Consider the following 16,284-nt stretch of genomic DNA (forward strand, 5'->3'; position numbering starts at 1 on the left):
TTAAATAAGTAGGCTACCTCTGTAGCATGAACTTCTTCATCAAGATTTTACGAATAAGTGCCAAACAAATGCCAGCTGTATACTGTACACCACAGACAAAAACAGGTCGATTCACCTTTAATTTAAGCATGTGAAAGTGCATTAGACAAGCCAAGGGCAGCCCGTGCCTGGTGTAGCACGGTGGCTGATTCATCCCTCTCTTGCCGTTGCAGTTCCCCAGGCAAGGCTTGCAGCAGACCCAGCAGCAGCAACAGACAGCCGCCCTGGTGCGGCAGCTCCAGAAGCAGCTTTCTAGTAAGTACCTGCAAATCAGCAGCAACAAGCCCCGCACAGTCGGGACTCCTCGGAAATCACACTGTGTTCTCCCAGACGTTTTTTAAAATGATTTTAATTGAAGTAGAATTACATCGCTTTTCCTTCCGCTCTTTTTTTTCTGTCTCACCTCCCACCTACCCTCCATTAAACAAACCCCTCTGATATCCCCACTGTCAAGTTGATAGCTGCTTTTTTGGTTTTTGTTTTGTGTTTTGTTTTTCGAGACAGGGTTTCCTCTGTGTGGCCCTGGCCGTCCTGGAGTCCCTTTGTAGACCAGGATGGCCTCAAACTCACAGCGATCCACCTGCCTCAGCCTCCCGAGTGCTGGGATTAAAGGCGTGCGCCACCACACCCAGCTCAATAGCTGCTTTTTATTTTACTACTTTTGTTTCATACATATATACATGCACATGTACATACATACCTATGATTTTTTTTTTTCGTGTTTGGCTTAGTCTGAGATATCTTATTTTGACTGGTTTTGGTTAGTTTTAGACTTATCTTTGCCTGGAGAAGCCACTATTTTTTTTCCTTAAATTTAATATTTTCCTATTGCTTCTATGTGGCCTACCCAAAGCACAGCTAACTCCTCCACTCATTTCTTTGGTTTTGGTTTTGCTTTATGGTGGTGAGGCTAGAACCCGGGGCTTCCTGTGTGCCAGGCACGTGCTCTTCCACCCGAGCTCTGTGCCCAGGTGCTGTTTTTATAGAGCTAGAAATGATTAAGGGGAAATTCAACCTAGGCCCTTAAATTAGGTCACCTCTGTGCTAGGCTCCTAGGACAGAGTCATTTTAGAAATAGGAGTGAGCAGCCTGTCTTGTAAAACACAGTGGCCTGGAGTTGGGAGACACAAGTTCTTTGCCCGTGTGGCCATTACTGACCAGGTCACATTTTTCCGTCTGTGCAGCGGGAGGAGACAGGGTTCCCCCTTGGCTTTCAGAGTCAGTGTTTCTGAGTTGTAGAGTGAAACAGGGGTGTGGCATCCGTTTGTCGCTGAGGGGTAGTGCGCATTGTCTTTCTGCCTGCCTGATCTCCAAAACTGAACTATAAGTGTGTTTTCTTTTCATGTAGTCTCACTTAGTTTTGGTTATATCACGTAAAATAATTTTTTTTTCCCTAGCTGTTATTTGGTAGGTATGCTTTATTAAGTAATCTGTGATTAGAACAGTGAAATGTAATTATATTTTAGAGTTAAGATTCTTGCAGAGAATATACTCTGAGGGCTGAGATTGGCAAATCAGCACTGAGGGGTTCTGTGTATAGCACAGCGACCTGAAGAGCGTGTCTACCTGCTCTGCTGTCTGTCACAGGCTGGAACACAGCTCTTGGCCACTTTAGGCACTCTAATCCCAAGGCTTTGTGTTGGGGCAGATGGGAGACGGGAGACGTTCACATAGACTTAGCCCCTCCCTCTCCAGAGTGCAGTTGCTGTCACCGAGTGGTTTTTTTTGGCCCCAGGGTCTAGCCGGTTGATCTGTAAGCCCATACCTGAAGCTGTTACTGAGAGGACCTTGGGAAAAAAAAAAAAAGATGTATTATCTGAAGCACAAGTTCACATCTCTTAACTATGCACTTTGTTTTTCGATTAGGTAACCAGCCACAGCAAGGAGTGACCCCCTGTACGCATCCTTCACACTTTTGAATCTGAAAGAGAAGACATGAAGTTTATGTTTGCACAGAATATCAGATTTAGTAGTCATCATAAGAAGTCTCCTTTGGTCTTTGATTTATTTATGTTTTTCTATATTTTACGCTACATTTCACGCAGAGGCATTTAAATAAGTAGAGAAGTTGTGGTTTGGTTTTTAATCATCTCCAAAGTAGGCTTTAAAATGTGGATCATGCCGGCCTACTCCAGATAGTGTGGTAGCAGACCTTTTGAAACTGGTGCTTTTTTTTTTTTTATCTCATATTTACATAAAAAAGGAATTATGGTAGGTTTAAATATTTATGTCTTCGTTAATTTTTTTTTTTTTTTTAACCTGTGTTGGACCAAACTACTGATTTGAAAGATGTGGCAGGTCTCGCAGGAGTGTGACACGTTCACTTCTCACTCACCTGTGACAATGGAGTGAACACTTTATTTGCATCACGTTTAAGTTGAAATGTTGATCATTTCCTAAGCACTTTATAGACTTTGTTCACATTTATGGAGAACTTTGCTTTGCTTTTGTTGTGGTCCAAAGGTGCTGAAACAGATTGTTGCTTAGGACTTTCACTTCTTTCAGGGCTTCTGCGAGAGCCACCCTGAGACACGTGGGAGCCTCTTAGAAGTAGCTGTACTCAAATATGGTTCCAATGGCAAAACCTTTAACCAGATTCTTCATGAAGGTACAACATATAACTACTGGAGGCCCGAAGAACCACGGTGGAATCAGTCCATTAACTTACTGCCAGTTTTAGTACAATAATAACTGTTCAGTTATGGTTCGGCAGAGCCTCATGCCAACTTGAGGGGAAAAAAATCTCACAGCTGGCCGTAGATTCCACAGTGCTCAGACTTGACATGGTTTCCAGAAAATCTGGTCCCACAGTCCAGAAGGCTCTGGTATGCATCAAAGGTGTATTTGCTGTTAATTTTGTATGGTAAGTATTTGCAATTTTGAATTTAATTATTAATGTTGGTGTCAGTCTTGGTTGTGTATTGCTTATATTGTATTTATAAACCGGTGCAAAAAGCACAAGTAAAGTAAATTATACAGCAAATTTATTATACAGAAATAGTAACTATTTTAACTTTGTTCAAGTATGTGGTAATTTGCTCCTATTAGAGTGAAAAATACAGTAAATTATTATCAGTTTGTGTAACTTAAGAGTATTCCATATAATATTTTTTTAGAATTAGATGCATAAAATTTTGAATGTGAAAATTGCAGGGCATTTTAAGACATACATAGGGATTTCTCCGTGTTCTTTGTTGGGTTCATTTTCTTTCTGCCATATGATTTTACATGTAATGTAGTCAAGCATACTGTGAATAGATTGTCTATGAAGAGCAAACCATGTAGAGCTACTTTTTTTTTTTTTTACAAACGTAGCTTGTACAACTTTAGATCATTTCTTTTGCAGATCATTATATAAATAATTTATACCTTCCTAGGTGAGTTACTCATTGCAAAGTTTGACTCATTCAAATGACCTCAAATACATGTTTGCTTACTTTGCCATGGCAACATCCATGTGAACTGCTTTGTACACTGTGAACTCTATCCCTCCAGCCTGCTTGTTTTGTGTTTACTCTGGGCTGGAAAAGACTTTGCCAAACATGAAAGACCATTCTTTCCACTGAGCTAACCTTCTACCTGCTTTCAGACAATGCAGTACCTTTCAGTGGTCTCATATGGCTGCTTCGCTTTCCTTTCCAGAGTCATCCTTCAAATTCACAAAGCTAGTTTTATTCAAAGTAATGTACCATATGACTGCATTGGCAAAACCACCGAAGTGTGAATGTTGTGCCTAGTGAGTTGAGTCAGATCCTGTCCTCTCTGGTCATTATTCAATGATTATCGATAGTTTAAATTTCGGTTTCAGTTTGAACCATATATTTTTGTAGCTCAATATTGCAAACAGAAGAATGAGTGTTGTAATTGCATAGCATCTGTATGCACTTTACACTTTGCAGAAGTTAATTTAGCAATCATTTTGCACATGAAAGCTATGGTTATTCCTTTGTTGCTGTTTTGTTTGTTAAAATGAGGAAGGTAAATCATGCTAAGGCCCTCTAGTTCTGAGATTCTATGGGAGATGAGGAAACAACTAGAGCTGTTTTCCCTTGTGTATTACAAGGAAAGCCACCAGAAGTTTACATTTAGTTGTTATCTTTACTGCTACTTACTTCTACGTTTGGAGAGGTCTTTTTTTCTTTCATAGCAAATGCATGTGGTTGGCGTTAAGATGGACATAAAGAAAAGCCCTATTGCGGAACCTTGTCATTTTCTTGAAGGGTTGCAGATAGGAAATTATCTTAAGACAGAGACCCCCAGCTCTTATTAAACATCAGACCTTGAAATCTAATGGAATTGGGTATACTTAACCATTATTTCTGGCTACCAGAACCCCTTAACATATGTGTTGTATTGTAAGGTGATTGCTTATAGGGTTGCATTCCTTGTTTTATGTAGCCGTCCTCATCCAGGAGTAGAGGGCGATTACCCTTCAGTGATATCATTTGACCTCTGGCAGCCAGAGTACCTATGCTAACTGCAGTCAGCTCATATGTGAAGTAGGGCCCAAAAGAAAGCAGGAAGACACAGTGAAGTCAAGTCTCAGATGATTGGCACAAGGTTAGTGCTCTGAGCTAACTGAATAAGACTTAGGGATTTTGTGTTTTATTTTAAAGGCTCCTAAAGTTCATAAATAGATGAATATTTGGTCAGAAGCCAGAGAAATCCTACCTGAAAATCCTTTCCTTTAGACTAAAAGAGGCTAACCACATGATACCCCCATTGAATTAGACATGTAATACAAGTGCAGTAAATTGTAAAAAAAACAAAAACAAAAACAAAAAAACGAAAAACAAAACCCAACAACATTCAAAATTTAAATGCAGTGAAACTTCATTATATATAAGAGGTCTAGATTCTTGGAGTAATTTCCTCCTTAGAAAATCTTAGAAATGACTCCAAACCGTGGGTACCTGAGCTAGGTTTTAAAGTTATAAAGAAGTTTCATTGTACCTCTAAAGCACTTTCAGGAGGACAAAGATGTGGACAGATGTGATAGATCCTTTCCACACTTCCTGATGGCTGAGCATGAGCCTGCTCTTTACATGCAGGAAAGCTAGCCTGCATTTATTTCTCTTTATTTTAATGCAGGAATTAAAACAATGGGAATTTTCAGTATGAACAAATGGCAAACTAATAATCATAATCCAAATACTTCAGCGCTTGTTTTCTATAGGTTTTATCAAAATGTTTATAAACCAGTGACAAAATATTTGTATATTAAGATTTACATTGTCTGCAAATTTAACCTTTCCATTGTCTCCATTCTGAGTGCAATGTTTGTACCGTTGGTAGAAGATGGTCACTAGGCAGCTGGCAACCGGTAGTGAGATTTGAATGGTCTCCACTGAAAATTCAGGTGCATTAGCCATTTGTTACTTTGTAGTGGATTGTTTCTCTTAATGTTTGTTATTTGTTGGCAAAATCAAAGTGCCTTAAGTTAAGAGTTTGTGTTGAAATCCATAGAAACTCGGTATCGGTTCATAATGCACTTACTTACAAGTCTCTTTTTGCATGTCCATTGTAAATTTAATACTGTAAATGTATTCCGATTCATTTACATGCCTATGGCTGCCTTTGATTAAACTTCTTCCAAAAAATAAACTCTTCATATGTTGACTTTGTTCACTATTGGTTTTACTTTCTGTCAGAGTACTTGAACGTAAGTTGTTGCATAATCAGTACCAAGCAGGTTCTGGGCTGTGCACTTATACACTCCAGTATCTGAGGTTTGGAGATTCCGAATGACCAGGGCACCTTGTGGGTGAAGCGTCTCACTCCCATGGGTTTTTCTTTCTGTTGCCTTTGAGAGCAGGGACTGGCCTGGCCTCTCCCAGGTGATTCCTGGCTTGGGGACTCCCAGGGCCACACAGTGGAGCTGCATTGCTTCTCCTCTCGTCCTGAGCATGTGCCTGGGTGGGCGGTTTATAATTCGAGGAGGGTAAGCCACAATCATCACTGGAACAGAAATCACTGCCTGGCCAACACTGTTTTGAGCCTTACAGATATAATTTCCTCTGTCGTAAACTGTTGTTTCTTTGATGACCAATGTACCATTTTCATGCAATATGTATTTTCCATCCACTTGGGGTCTGTCTATTACATGGCCACTTGGCATAGTCCATTTAACACTTGGCTTAGGGATTCCGTCAGACACACAGTGCAGCGCTAGAGACTCCCCACTGACACTTTTTACCATCCCTAAGGCATATGTCAGAATAACTGGCTTCTGCCCAACTTCTAATAGGACAAGTTTCTCGATATAGCCAACTTTATTTCTAGCTGTGCAGCGATACTTTCCTGACTTGTCCCGAGTTGCTTTATAAATGATGAGCGATCCATTGCTTGCTATCAGATACGGGGAATTCTGTGGTCTATTAGAAAGTTGTGTGCCATCAGGTAAGATCCAGATGACATCAGGTGGTGGGTTCCCGTCCACCGAGCAGTTTAGTGCTGTGGACTTGCCAACTTGAGTGACTACTTTTTCATTGAACGGGTTTCTGAAAGTTGGTCTTCTCAGCATTTCCAGGACTTGTAACATCACCACCAGCATGCTCTCCCCTCCTTCGTTCCGAGCCACGCAGATGAAGTTGGCTGAATCAGAAAGCCTGATGTTCCTGATTTCCAAGGTTCCATTTTTATGCACTGTGATTCTGCTTCCGTAGTATGGAGCTGTGAGGACAATATTGTCTGGCATAATCCACTTGATTTGGGGAGGTGGGATCCCATCTGCTCTGCAGTGAAGTTGTTTTTTCGAGTGCGAAACAGCTGTGGCTTTAATAACAGTTTTATTTGTGTACAGACCATTGATTAAGGGGGGTTTAGAGACAACATCCAGTTTGTACATTTTAGTGTCATCCCCACTCGGGTTCCGGGCTACACACAGATACTCCCCAGAGTCAAGCGGCTTCACTTTATTGATGGATAAAGTTCCATTGGCATGAAATGTGTACCTGTCATTGGAGAACGAAATAACTCTGTTGGAAGGCAGCAACCAAAATATATTTGGCTTGGGTTCCCCAGTGACTTCACAGTCAAGGACAGCGGTGTCTCCAGCCTTGAGCCTCATGTTGGACTTGTAGCTTTGCGTTATCCGTGGGCTGGCCGTTACAACTGTTAGGTGGACTTTCATTTCATCCTTTCCTAAGGTGTTCTGGGCATAACAAATATAATCTCCTTCCTCTGCAATCCCAACTTTGTTGAAATACAAGGTTCCATTGTGGAAAAGAGTGTACCTCTTGGTTCTGTGGCCACTATCATCAGCTTGTACCGCATTGTTGATCATTGTCCCGTCAGGCAGACTCCAGGACACCTCAGGCACAGGGGAGCCAGAAGCCTTGCAGTCAACTTGGAAGTCTTTCCCGTGGAGAACTTGCTTCTTCACATGATGCTTGTGTTCAATTTTGGCAGGTGCAAGCCTTAGGCGGACATGCATCAGGATCAGATCATCACCCATTTTGTTTCTTGCCACACACAAGTAGTCACCAGCATCCTTTTCTGTCACCGATCCGATAACTAAGGATCCGTTTGAATAGACCTGGATTCGGCTGCCCATTCTAAGGGGGGGAAAGAGACAGAGGTGAGAGTGCTACAGCTTGCAGTGGGAGAAGTTATCTTTTTTAAGGTCTGAAGGTGGGGCTGGGGGGGGGGGGTGGCTCAGTTAGTAAGCTTCCCGTCCCACGATCTTAAGGCCTGAGTTTGGATTTCCAGTGTGCTCATGAAAGGTCAGTGTGGCACTGCACATCTGTAACCTCAGCTCTAGGAGGCATGGAGCTAGGTGGCTCCTGGAGCTTGCTAGACACCCAGTGTAGCTGACAAGATTAGCTCTAGGTTCAATGAAAGACTCTCAAAAGAGTGAGGTGGAAAGTGATTGAGGAAGACACCTGACATTTATTTATTTACCTCTGGCCACCACACATGCATACACTAACATGAACATGTGCATACCTTACACAAACAGGTGAAAAGACTAAAAATTGATACACATTTATAGAATGCCATACTGTGTAGAAGTGGAATTATGTATATGATGTTAATCCTCTTCAACTTTACTAAGAGACAACTGACATATTTGTACATGTAAGTTTTTTAATATGAAATTTTGACATAGATAAAATGGAAATCATTGGTACAATCAAGCTGATCACTGTATCTACCGTGTGTGTGTGTGTGTGTGTGTGTGTTATACATGACATTAGTTTTATGGATAATTTCTTAAACTGTTACAATGAAGATCTAAGTCACTTATTGTTATCTAAGTCACTTGCTTAAAAAAGCTTTGTAACAAGGCATAATTTCCTGAAGACAGTGTTGTTCCCCAAACAGACTCCAAGTGAATCTCTTTTATATAATTTTTTAACAGCTAATTGGTAAGAGGGATGCTAAATGTAGCCAGCAGTTCTTAGACATTTTATACATAAAAAACAAAAACAAAAATGCATCAACAATAATTAACATTTTCTGCTAATGAAGAAACAAAACCACATATGTATGTGTTAAAATAGTTCCCAACGATACTTTTCTGTTATTTTAACTAGAAAACAATCTCTCATTTACCTGCTACAGAGGACACCAAGCTACCACTCATCAGGAGCTAAAGCGCTTGCTGTCTGGACAGCTGGAAAAGGACTGGCTTTCACATTGGCTCCCTCACGGTGGACTGCTCTGCATTGCCTGTAATTGGCACATTTGACCACCAGATGGAAGAGCCCAGCTTTAGTGCTAAGAACATAATCAAGGGCTCCTCAGTCCTTTTGACAGCATGAGGGAAACAGATGAAACTAATTTATCAGTCCACATTGTTAGCCGTGTGTGTGTGTGTGTGTGTGTGTGTGTGTGTGTGTGTGTGTGTGTGTGTGTGTGTGTATACACACCTGGGTCATCAGGTCATCAGGACTGTCATGTCTTTACCTGATGAGCCATCTAGTTGGCTCAAAAACTTCTTTTGTTTTTAATTTTAACTTTTATCTTTCTTTTATACATTACATCCTGACTGCAGTTTTTCCATTCCCTCCACTACTCCCAGTCCCTCCCCTGTCCCCCAGATCAACTCCTGTTTCCCTTTAGGAAACAAAAACAAACAAGCAAGTTAAGCTTCCCTCATGTCACAGCTGGATGTGACAACCCAGTAGGAGGAAAAGGGTCCGGAGTGCAGGCAAAAGAGTCAAGAGACACCCCCACCGCCATTTTTGGGGGTCCCACAAGAACATCAAGCTGCACATGCAGAGGACCTGGGTCAGACACGTGCAGGGTCTGTGTGTGTTGCTTCAGTCTCTGTGAGCCCTTATGAGTCCTGCTTAGTTGATTCTGTGGGCCATGTTCTTGTGGCATCCTTGACCTCTCTGACTCCTACAATTTTTCCTCCTCTTCTGCAGGATTCCCCCCCCCCCGGTTCTGCATAGTGTTTGGGGGCTGGGTCTCTGCATCTGCTCCATCTGTTGTGGGACATCAGCCCCCAAAACTTAATGACCATGTTTTAAAACCTTCTAATGGATCACAACTGACAACCAAGTCAGCAGCCTCAAGTCATTTTCAAACCTGGTGAGTACTACCTAGAGACAATATAAGAGGAACAGTATGCTTTTTGTTGATCTCAAGTGTGGAAAAATTTTCTCTGGAAAGAAACCAAGGCAAAATCATAATGTACATACAAATGCAATAAATTACCAAGTACTTTGCATTTAATCTCCAAGTTTTTCTCCTACTCTATAGAGGAAATCCTTAGACTGAACTTAATTGAAGTTTCAGGAAAGCCTGTCTTTTGTCTGGTGCCATACCGTCACCTGTTATTAGCATCTCCTAATGTGTTCCAAAACCTTTTATTCTCAAATTTGGCTGTGTTATTAAAAATTCAAATTGTATAGTCTGAACTACTTGGCGCCTGTGCTTCAAAACCAGAATGTCTGACGTAAGTGATGTGGTGTTGGCCCAGGCATTGGGCTTCTCACGTAATTGTCATGTATAGTAGAAACTAAAGCCCTAAATGTTAGTTCTTGACAGTCCGCCCCCTAACGTGTGTTAGCACTGTATGGGACCAAATTACCTGGCTCCTCTTTCCAGAGATTCAGATTCAACAGGTCTGGTCAGAGAGCTATGACAGGTTGCTTACAAATTTGAGACCTGGACTGGAATTTTAATGTGTGTCACAATGACCTTAGAGCTTCTAAGAATGTAGCATCTTTGTCAAAGCAGTCAATGCTTCTGATTCAAGTTCTTGGTTCATGTTATAGCCACTGGTACAGAGACAGCCTCTTAAAAAACAACTGACTTAAAGAGACACGTCTCAAATATGATCTCACTGTATTATGATACAAACATCCTCCATTAACCAACACTTGCAGAACAGTGATGGAAGAAAAAGCTTATCTGCTTAGGGGAAGGCTGAGAGTTGCAAAAAAGACAAAGCATCAATTTGACAAGATTGTCTTTGCCTCAGCTGTCAACTTGAAAAAAACTAAAATTACCTGAATGTAAAAGTAACTTTTAGTCTTCTGGCTCAGTTTTTGTCTGGGAGGCTTACTGCCTCCTTCTGCTAACCTAGGCCTAGTTCTGGAAGCTTCTAGCCTCTGTACAATCTAACCTAGGCCTAGAATGTTTTCAGCCTCTGAGACTTACTGCTCACCCTTGCTTGTTCTGAGCTCTGAGCTGGCTGGTTCAGCTCTGCTGTTCTGGCTCAAACCCTTCTCCCAGCTGACTTATTTTATCTGACCCCTCTCTTAGCCTGGGATTGCTCTGCCTGGCCTCAAACTAACTCAGCAATCTCCTCTAATCTGCTGGCTTCTCATTTTCTGGCTTGTTCAGTCTTCACCTGAGTTCTCTCTCTACAGACGATCTCTCTCTTCCTGTCCTGGTAAACACTGCCTTCTCTCTCTGTAAAACTGCCTCTTAAGTAGCTTCCCTTTCCTCTCTCTTCACGTTAGAGTTGGGCATATTCTATTCTGACAAATGTCTGATTCATCGCCTTTTCTGCCACTCAGTTACACCTTACTTTGAAACATGGGTGCCTCCTTCTACAAACTAACTTTTACCTTTGGTTGGGATTAAAGTCATGTACCACCACACCTGGACCTGTCTTTCTTTACCTGATACTAGTTCTATACAAGGCTAGCCTTGAACTCTGATCTGTTTGCCTCTGTCTCCTGGATTAAGGGCATGTTTGTATTCCAGCTGGATCACATAGACCTAGAAGGTCTTTGGATGTGATCTCTTGCCAGAACAACCATGTTCTGAATACCTGCGAGTCACAATTGACAGATTTCCACGTACCACATTGCGCTGTGAGTATGTCTTTGGAAGATCGTGTTGCCTGACAAGGGAGGGCCTAGTTCTCCCTAGTTGGCACCATCCCTTGGTAGTTAGGCCTGAGCTGTGTAAGAAATCTTGCTGAACAGGAGACAGTGATGGGCCAGCAAGCAGCATCCCACCATGTTGTTGCTTCAAGTTCTTGGGTTCCAAGCCTGAGTTCTCTCAGTGTTGGACTATACCTTGTAAGCTGAAACAAACCCTTTCCTCCCCTAAATTGTTTTTGGTCATAGTGTTTGTCAGAGCAACAAAAAGAAACTAGGAGAAAGATGGTATAACAGCTATTAATATATGTACGTGATATGGTATCACAGATAGATCTAAAAACCAAGTCTAATGCAGTAGTAGTAGAAATGGCAATACCCAATGTTCTTAATAGATTAAAAAAAAAGAAAAACTAAGAAATATCTGAGTTGGAACACACTGTAGAAAAAAACTAACACTCATTTTTAGGACACTTCATCCAACCTGAGTAACACACAATCATCTCATTAGCACACAGGATTTTCTCTAGGAGAGCTCATATGGCAAGTCTTTATAATTTTTGTTTGTTTGTCTTTTGTTTTTAGGTTCCCTGGATTAAGGGCATGTTTGTATTCCCGCCTAATCACACAGACCTAGAAGATCTTTGGATATGATCTCTTGCCAGAACAACCTTGGTGTGTAGCCTTGGTTGTCCTAGACTCCTTTTGTAGACCAGGCTGGCAACCAACTCACAGAGATCCACCTGCCTCTGTCTCCCCAGTGCTGGGGTTAAAGGCATGCACCACCACTGCCCAGCCCTTGATAAATTACACTGTATTTCTTTTCAGACAAATAAAATTCAGCAAAGAAAAAAGCTATAGATAAATGGAAATGAAACAACATGCCCTAAATGATCAGAGGGTAATTGAAAATCTAAAAGGGAAAGAAATTTAAGAACATTAAAAATACAACAGACTATCAAAATCTGTGGTACAGCAAAATCAATATTGACACGAATTTATAGCAAGCTATGCAGATTTAAAACACAGCATTTTCAAGGGCTCAGGAAAACAAACCCAAATTAAAGGGAATATATCAGAATAAAAAACTGAAAACAAAAAATGCAAAATGGAAATGAAATTTGTGCACTTAGAAAAAAAGGAGGGATAAATACCATCACTAGATCTTTACTTAGAATAATAATAATAATAACAACAACAACAACAACAACAATAACAATAATAATGGCAACAACCCCATAAACCAAATAGGAAATATTGTAACTAACTACATCATTAATATTGTCAACTTGACAGGGTCCAGCATCACCTAAGACACAAGTCTGTAGGTGCACCTATGAGGGATCATCTAGATTGGCTAGATTAGGTTAGGCTCTGGCCATGACTGGAGGGTTTTTCATGATTAATTGAATTGGAAAGCCCCACTCTAAATGTGAACAATGTCTTCAGCAGTGCCAGAGACATAAGAAGCTCCAAAGCAAAAGTTGTCAGAAGGTATTTGACCAGCAAGGTATTTCTTGCTGGTGAGCTCAACTCCTCTGCTGTGCCTGCTTTTGCTGACATCAGAAGTCAGCTTCTTTGGTCTAGCAAAGTGCACTGAAGACCAGGCCTTCAGCACCAGGCTGGGGCTCTGACACTCAGCTTCAGGGACAATGCAGCTACTGGCTCTTGGCATTCTCAATGTGAAGACAGCCATTGCTAGATTCCCCAGGCCTGTGTAAGCCAATCCTATTCCCATGCAGTATATACTTCTCTACTGGTTCTACTCCTCTAGAGAACACTGATGCTACAGATATATATGGCAAAGTCACATGAATCTTAGAAGTACTGGACAATTTCTTGGAAGTGTACAGCCTACTAAAATTAGTCAAGAAAATATAACCATTAATAACATTGACTCAGTAATGAAAAGTCTTCTATATAATAAAAAAAAACCTGACAGCTGTACTGATGATTTATAATGAACATGTAAAGAGTTAACTTGCATTTCTTCTTAAAGTATAAATAGAATGCCAGAACTCTGACAACATATTTTTAAAGGGGCAGTGTTATCCTCATTCTAAACCAAAACACAACAATAAAAAAGTTTAGACATATATCCATGATGGACATAAATGCAAATTTTCTCAAGAAAGTGCAAGTGAACTGAATTCAGGGTTGAAGAATGTTCATAGAACATGATCAGTTAGGGTTAACCCCAGGAATGCTGGGATGGTTTAACATTTGCAAATCAGTAAACATAATACAACATGATCAAAGACAAAACCAAATGATTATCTTTACAGATTCAGAAAAGAATTTGGTGAAGTTTAGTGCCCTTTTATGATAAGAATCCCACAAATTACATACTAAGGAAACTTATCTCAAAGTATTAAAGCCTATATATGAAAAAAAATCTACCATAAATATCACACTGAGTAGAAAGAGCTGAAAGTGTTTCTTCTTAGATTTCCTCTGCTTCCACTGCTCTTACTTAAGGTTAAAGAATTGCTAACTTCCATATTCAATGAAAATCCAATCAAAATTCCAATCAGTTGCTTCAAATAAGTAAATAAAGCAATCCTATAATGCAAGGAGTTAGAGTAGTTGCAGCAATTCTGCAGGCGGGGGGGAAATTAATGCGCTGGCATTGTGAAATTAAATGAAAAGCTGGTAAATGAAACATTGAAGATATTGGATCTCAAAATAGGAATGAAGAAATAGAGTTTGCATAGGGTTCAAAGGTGAGACTCTCCAGCTCAGCATCTTAAAACTTTATACATTTGTGAATCAGATTTTAACATTTAAGGTAACTTTGATTCCTGAAAAACCTGGAGATTAATATTGAATAATTTGAATTAAAAATTGCAATTTTGAGCTGAGCAGTAGTGGTACACACCTTTAATCCCAGCATTCCAGAGGCAGGTGGATCTCTATGAGTTCAAGGACAGCCTGGTCTAGAGAGAGATTTCAGACAACCAGGGCTACAGAGAGAAACCCTGTCTCAAAACAAAATAAAACAAAAATGCCAATGTGTTCACTAAATTCTCTACCAACTCATGGTAACACGGGGGGGAAAGGCCCTTCGATTTCCAAGTCTCCATCCATATAAATTCATATATACTATGTTTAATTTTTATTGCATATATATTTTAATAGATGTAAATGAAAAATCACTCAGCTTCATCTCTTTCTGTCATTATGTGAAATCATTACACATAGTCATGAAAAATCACAGTTTATAATTCACAAGCTATACTTCTCGCTTTTTAAGAAAAGGATTTAACAGATAAAAGTATTAATGAATACAAGTGTTGATAAAGAGCATAGAAGAAAACAGTTTGTATCTGAAAATATCTAGTCCATGGAATCTTGAATATAGTTCACTCTGAGTTAATGTGCCTTTCATGAAATGCTTTGCAGCTTTAAGAAAGAAAGGATTCTGACATGGTTAAGGCGTGAATCATCTATTCAGAGGGTCCTGAGTGAAACACAGAGCATCTTATTCCTAGAGCCTCATCCTCATCATTAGTTCTCTTTTGGATGCAGAAATTATGAATAACTTCCATGGTTACCATTTTTAAAGCAGCCACACGGAAAAAGGGGAAAAACTGCCACCAGTATAAAGGCTAATAAGGGTCCCACAAAGCTCTTATGTGTCCAACTCAACAGTCTGGACCCCAGAGTTCAGCTTGTAACCATGCTAGTGTATTTGATGTCAAATGGAATTCCTTTCTTTAGCTAGAGTCACCTTCCTGTGCGTCCTATGTGATCTCTGAAGCTGCTGCTGGCCTGGTGGTACCTCTCTCCCATTGTAAAAATTGTACAGGTAAATAAACAAAGGAGGTGGTTCTAACAGAAAGGCTTACCTGTGCCACTGGTCGATGACGACCTTGGATGGTAACCTCCAGATTATTCTAGGTTTTGGATCGCCAGTAGCTGAGCAGTTCAGTAGTAACTTTTCACCCAAATTCACCTCTGTCCATTTCTGAGAGGCAATTTCTATCCTGGGGACTGTCTCTTGCTCTTCCACTGTAAGAATCACCACCCTTCTCTCTGAGCCCGACGAGCTGGTGGCAATGCATTCATAAGTGCCCCTGTCAGAGGGAGCGATGTTTCTTACAGAGAGAGTCCCATTCGGATACAAGAAAAACTTGGAATGAGTCAACTGCAGCGGTTTTAGTTGAGTCCCATCATGGAGTACCCAGTGAACACTGGGCTGGGGAGTTCCTTTTGCAGTGCAGGGCAGTTTCAAACTTTCACCTAAAGCCCCAATGACAGCTTGCCTCTTTTGCTCTATAATAACAGGAGGAGCTGTGATGACTTGTATCTTAACCGACAGTGAATCCTGGCCAGCTGAGTTGCTGGCCACACACTTGTAATATCCACGGTCATAAACACTCAGATGATAGATGATCAACGTCCCATCAGGTGTTACCCAGACCTTTCTGTTTCCTCCGGGTGTTTCTGAGACCACGGTTTGGTTTGCAAGTATCCAGGAAATTGTAGGCTTCGGCATACCTTCCGCTCTGCACTTTAATTCCACTGTACTGCCAGAATAAACTGTGATCTCCTTGGCATGCCTGTCCAGGATTCTGGCAGGGTAGGAAACCACAGACAAAGTGACATGGAGATGGTCTATGCCTAGTGGGTTAGATGCAGAGCACAGGTAGTACCCACGGTCCTGAACGCTGACCCTCTGGATGAACAAGGTGCCATTGGGAAGCACCTGGAACCTGCTTTTCTGTGTCCCTTGGGATAGTTCAAGTCCTGATAAGATGAAACAAAAATTATGCATATAATTCATCATCATCAAAGACTAAATAGGAAACATGAAGCTATGTTTTGTTAAGCTGACAAATACATTTAAAATTTAAAAGTCTTTAGGTTGCTAAAGCTGTTTCTCAAATTATTGTGTTTTTTTTTTTCCCAAGACATGGTTTCTCTGTGTAGCCTTGGCTGTCCTGGATTCACTGTGTAG

At 40.8% G+C, this 16,284-nt stretch overlaps 2 protein-coding genes across 14 annotated transcripts in view; one reads left to right on the forward strand and one right to left on the reverse strand.

The window, feature by feature from the left end:
- Window positions 1-5,658, forward strand: part of MED12L (mediator complex subunit 12L) — a 315,424-nt gene extending 309,766 nt beyond the window's left edge. For 7 of the 12 annotated variants that reach the window (XM_084768339.1, XM_084768347.1, XM_084768344.1 and 4 more), the window contains one exon: window positions 213-5,658. In XM_084768339.1, coding sequence (XP_084624465.1) covers window positions 213-380 — 168 coding nt within the window. In that variant the 3' untranslated portion in view covers window positions 381-5,658. The remainder of the gene's footprint in view (window positions 1-212) is intronic. The other 5 variants (XM_084768345.1, XM_084768342.1, XM_084768350.1 and 2 more) reach the window with 1 other exon arrangement.
- A 15-nt stretch (window positions 5,659-5,673) lies between these two features.
- The window catches only part of IGSF10 (immunoglobulin superfamily member 10), a 28,861-nt gene continuing 18,250 nt past the window's right edge, over window positions 5,674-16,284 (reverse strand). Inside the window, exons 7-8 of one of the 2 annotated variants that reach the window (XM_084768337.1) lie at window positions 15,173-16,073; window positions 5,674-7,595 (exon numbers count right to left, since the gene is read on the reverse strand). In XM_084768337.1, the coding sequence (XP_084624463.1) occupies window positions 5,687-7,595; window positions 15,173-16,073 (2,810 nt within the window). In that variant the 3' untranslated portion in view covers window positions 5,674-5,686. Of the gene's footprint in view, window positions 7,596-10,081; window positions 10,277-15,172; window positions 16,074-16,284 lie in introns of those variants that run through there. The other variant, XM_084768338.1, reaches the window with a different exon arrangement.

Source organism: Acomys minous, assembly GCF_964271855.1.
Source record: "Acomys minous genome assembly, chromosome: 19".
Taxonomy (NCBI): domain Eukaryota; kingdom Metazoa; phylum Chordata; class Mammalia; order Rodentia; family Muridae; genus Acomys; species Acomys minous.